The sequence below is a fragment of the Propithecus coquereli genome, unplaced genomic scaffold (genome assembly GCF_000956105.1).
Source record: "Propithecus coquereli isolate 6110/MARCELLA unplaced genomic scaffold, Pcoq_1.0 Scaffold167, whole genome shotgun sequence".
In the NCBI taxonomy this organism is placed as follows: Eukaryota; Metazoa; Chordata; class Mammalia; order Primates; family Indriidae; genus Propithecus; species Propithecus coquereli.
In genome coordinates this window covers 2042811-2044775 of record NW_012141302.1, presented here as the reverse complement: position 1 = coordinate 2044775, position 1965 = coordinate 2042811, and the positions used below count along the sequence as shown (strand labels likewise).

Here is a 1965-nt window from a genome sequence, read left to right as displayed (position 1 = left end):
GTCACAATTTGTTGGTGAAGGAATTAAGCGCATCCTGTGTGAGGACTCATTCTGTGTGACTCTCCTGTGAGAGGACTTTTGGAAGCTTGCACCTAGTTTCCTCCAGATTTTACCCCATGTACCTTTTCCCTTTGCTGATTTTGCTTTCTATCCTTTCATTGTAATAAATCATAACCATGAATACAACTACACGCTGAATTATGTGAATCCTCCTGGTGAATCATTGAACCTGGGGATAGTCTAGGGGATCCCTGACACAGATCTGATCCTAGCAAAAGCCAACCTCTACAATTGTGCTCTGAAACCTACCCGCTTTGGTCTTCTCAAGTACATCACTCCAGAAACTCTTCCCATTTTCTTCTTATATCATTGTTATTCCCGCTACACTATTTTCACTAGTATATAAAGGTACTGTTATTCTCCATTAAAAAATAGAAACAATTCTCCTTTAACTCTCATTTCCCCTTATGACTGCACTTTCTCTACATCTCTTTAACAGACAACAGCAAAACTCTTCAAAAATAGTTGTATATACAGTACTTGCTGTCTCCAATTTCTCAACTTCCATACACCCTTAAATCCATTCCAGTCAGGTTTCCACTTTAACACTCCACCAAAACTGCTCTTGCCAAGTCACAGGGAATTTAATGATCAATTCTTAATCCTCATCTTATTTAACCTATTAATAGCATTTGACATAGTTGATTACTTCCTTCTTTGAAATATTTTACTTGGTTTCCTTGACAATGAACTCTCCTGGTTCTCCTCTTACCTCCAGGGCTGCACCTTTTTAGTCTCTGTTGCTGGTTCCTTCTCATCTCTCTTCATATCTCAAAATGGGAGTGACTCAGGCCTCAGTCTTTAGATCTCTTTTATAACTATGTTGACACCACTGGTGATCTCATCCAGTCTCGTGTTTTTAAATACATCTATACACTGCCAACCTCCAAGTAATTATCTCTAGACTTGACCTCTCCTCTCAAACTCTAGTCTTGAATTCCACCTGCACAACAGCTATATGTGGAACATCTAACATGCATCTCAAATTGAACTTGTCTAAAACTAAACTCTTAATCTCCTACAAATCTATTCCTCCTACATTCTCCCCTCCCCCACTAATGGCAATCTTTCCAGTTGTTTAATCAAAAAACTTGTGGTCATTCTTTTTTTTTTTTAATTTATTTCAGCATATTACAGGGGTACAGATGTTTAGGTTAATTACATTGCCTTTGCCCCACCTGAGTCAGAGCTTCAAGCATGTCCATCTCCCAGACGGTGCACACCGCACCCATCTTAAGAGACAGGGAATCATCCTCAAGAATACTAAACTGAAGGTCTAGTGTCTAGGGATTATAAGATACATGTCAACCATGTGTTGCTATGGACAAGATGCTATGAACAGAGAAAACAATAGTTTCGATTATGAGCCTAAGTTGAAAGATACAAAGTGCTGATTTGCAGTTGAGATGTTTCACACATGGATAAATCTATAGCACACTCTAAGGGGAACAGCTGCAGGGATTTATTTATTTAATTTATTTAATCTTGAACAACAATGGGGAGGTCAGTTAGTGTTTATGTAACAGTACTCACCTGTAATGAAACGATCTAATGGCATCACAGGAGCAACATGAGGTGTGGCTTGTGTAATAAGAAGATTTATCAGATCTTGTTTAAAATTTTTCAGTGTAAGCAATGCTCTTGCAACAAGGCCACCCATAGAATGACCAATTATTGTCACACTTTTCGGAGCAAATTCTTGACCCTATTAAAATAAATCACCATGGCATAATTAAAGGTTGGCATCATAATAAAAATAGTAAATATTCCTTTCTGCATGTGAGTAATTTTACAGAAAAAAGAAATTTATATAACCTCCCATCAGAAGATATAGAAATACATTCTTATACAGTTTAAATAAGTATATTAGTGTATACATAATATTTTGTGTTCTGCTAAACATTT

General features: G+C 37.0%; 1 protein-coding gene across 1 annotated transcript in view; it reads right to left on the bottom strand.

The window, feature by feature from the left end:
- Nucleotides 1-1965, bottom strand: part of PGAP1 (post-GPI attachment to proteins 1) — a 125253-nt gene that overhangs the window by 101719 nt on the left and 21569 nt on the right. Inside the window, 1 exon segment of the mRNA XM_012641638.1 lies at nucleotides 1594-1765. Within this exon segment, the coding sequence (XP_012497092.1) occupies nucleotides 1594-1765 (172 nt within the window).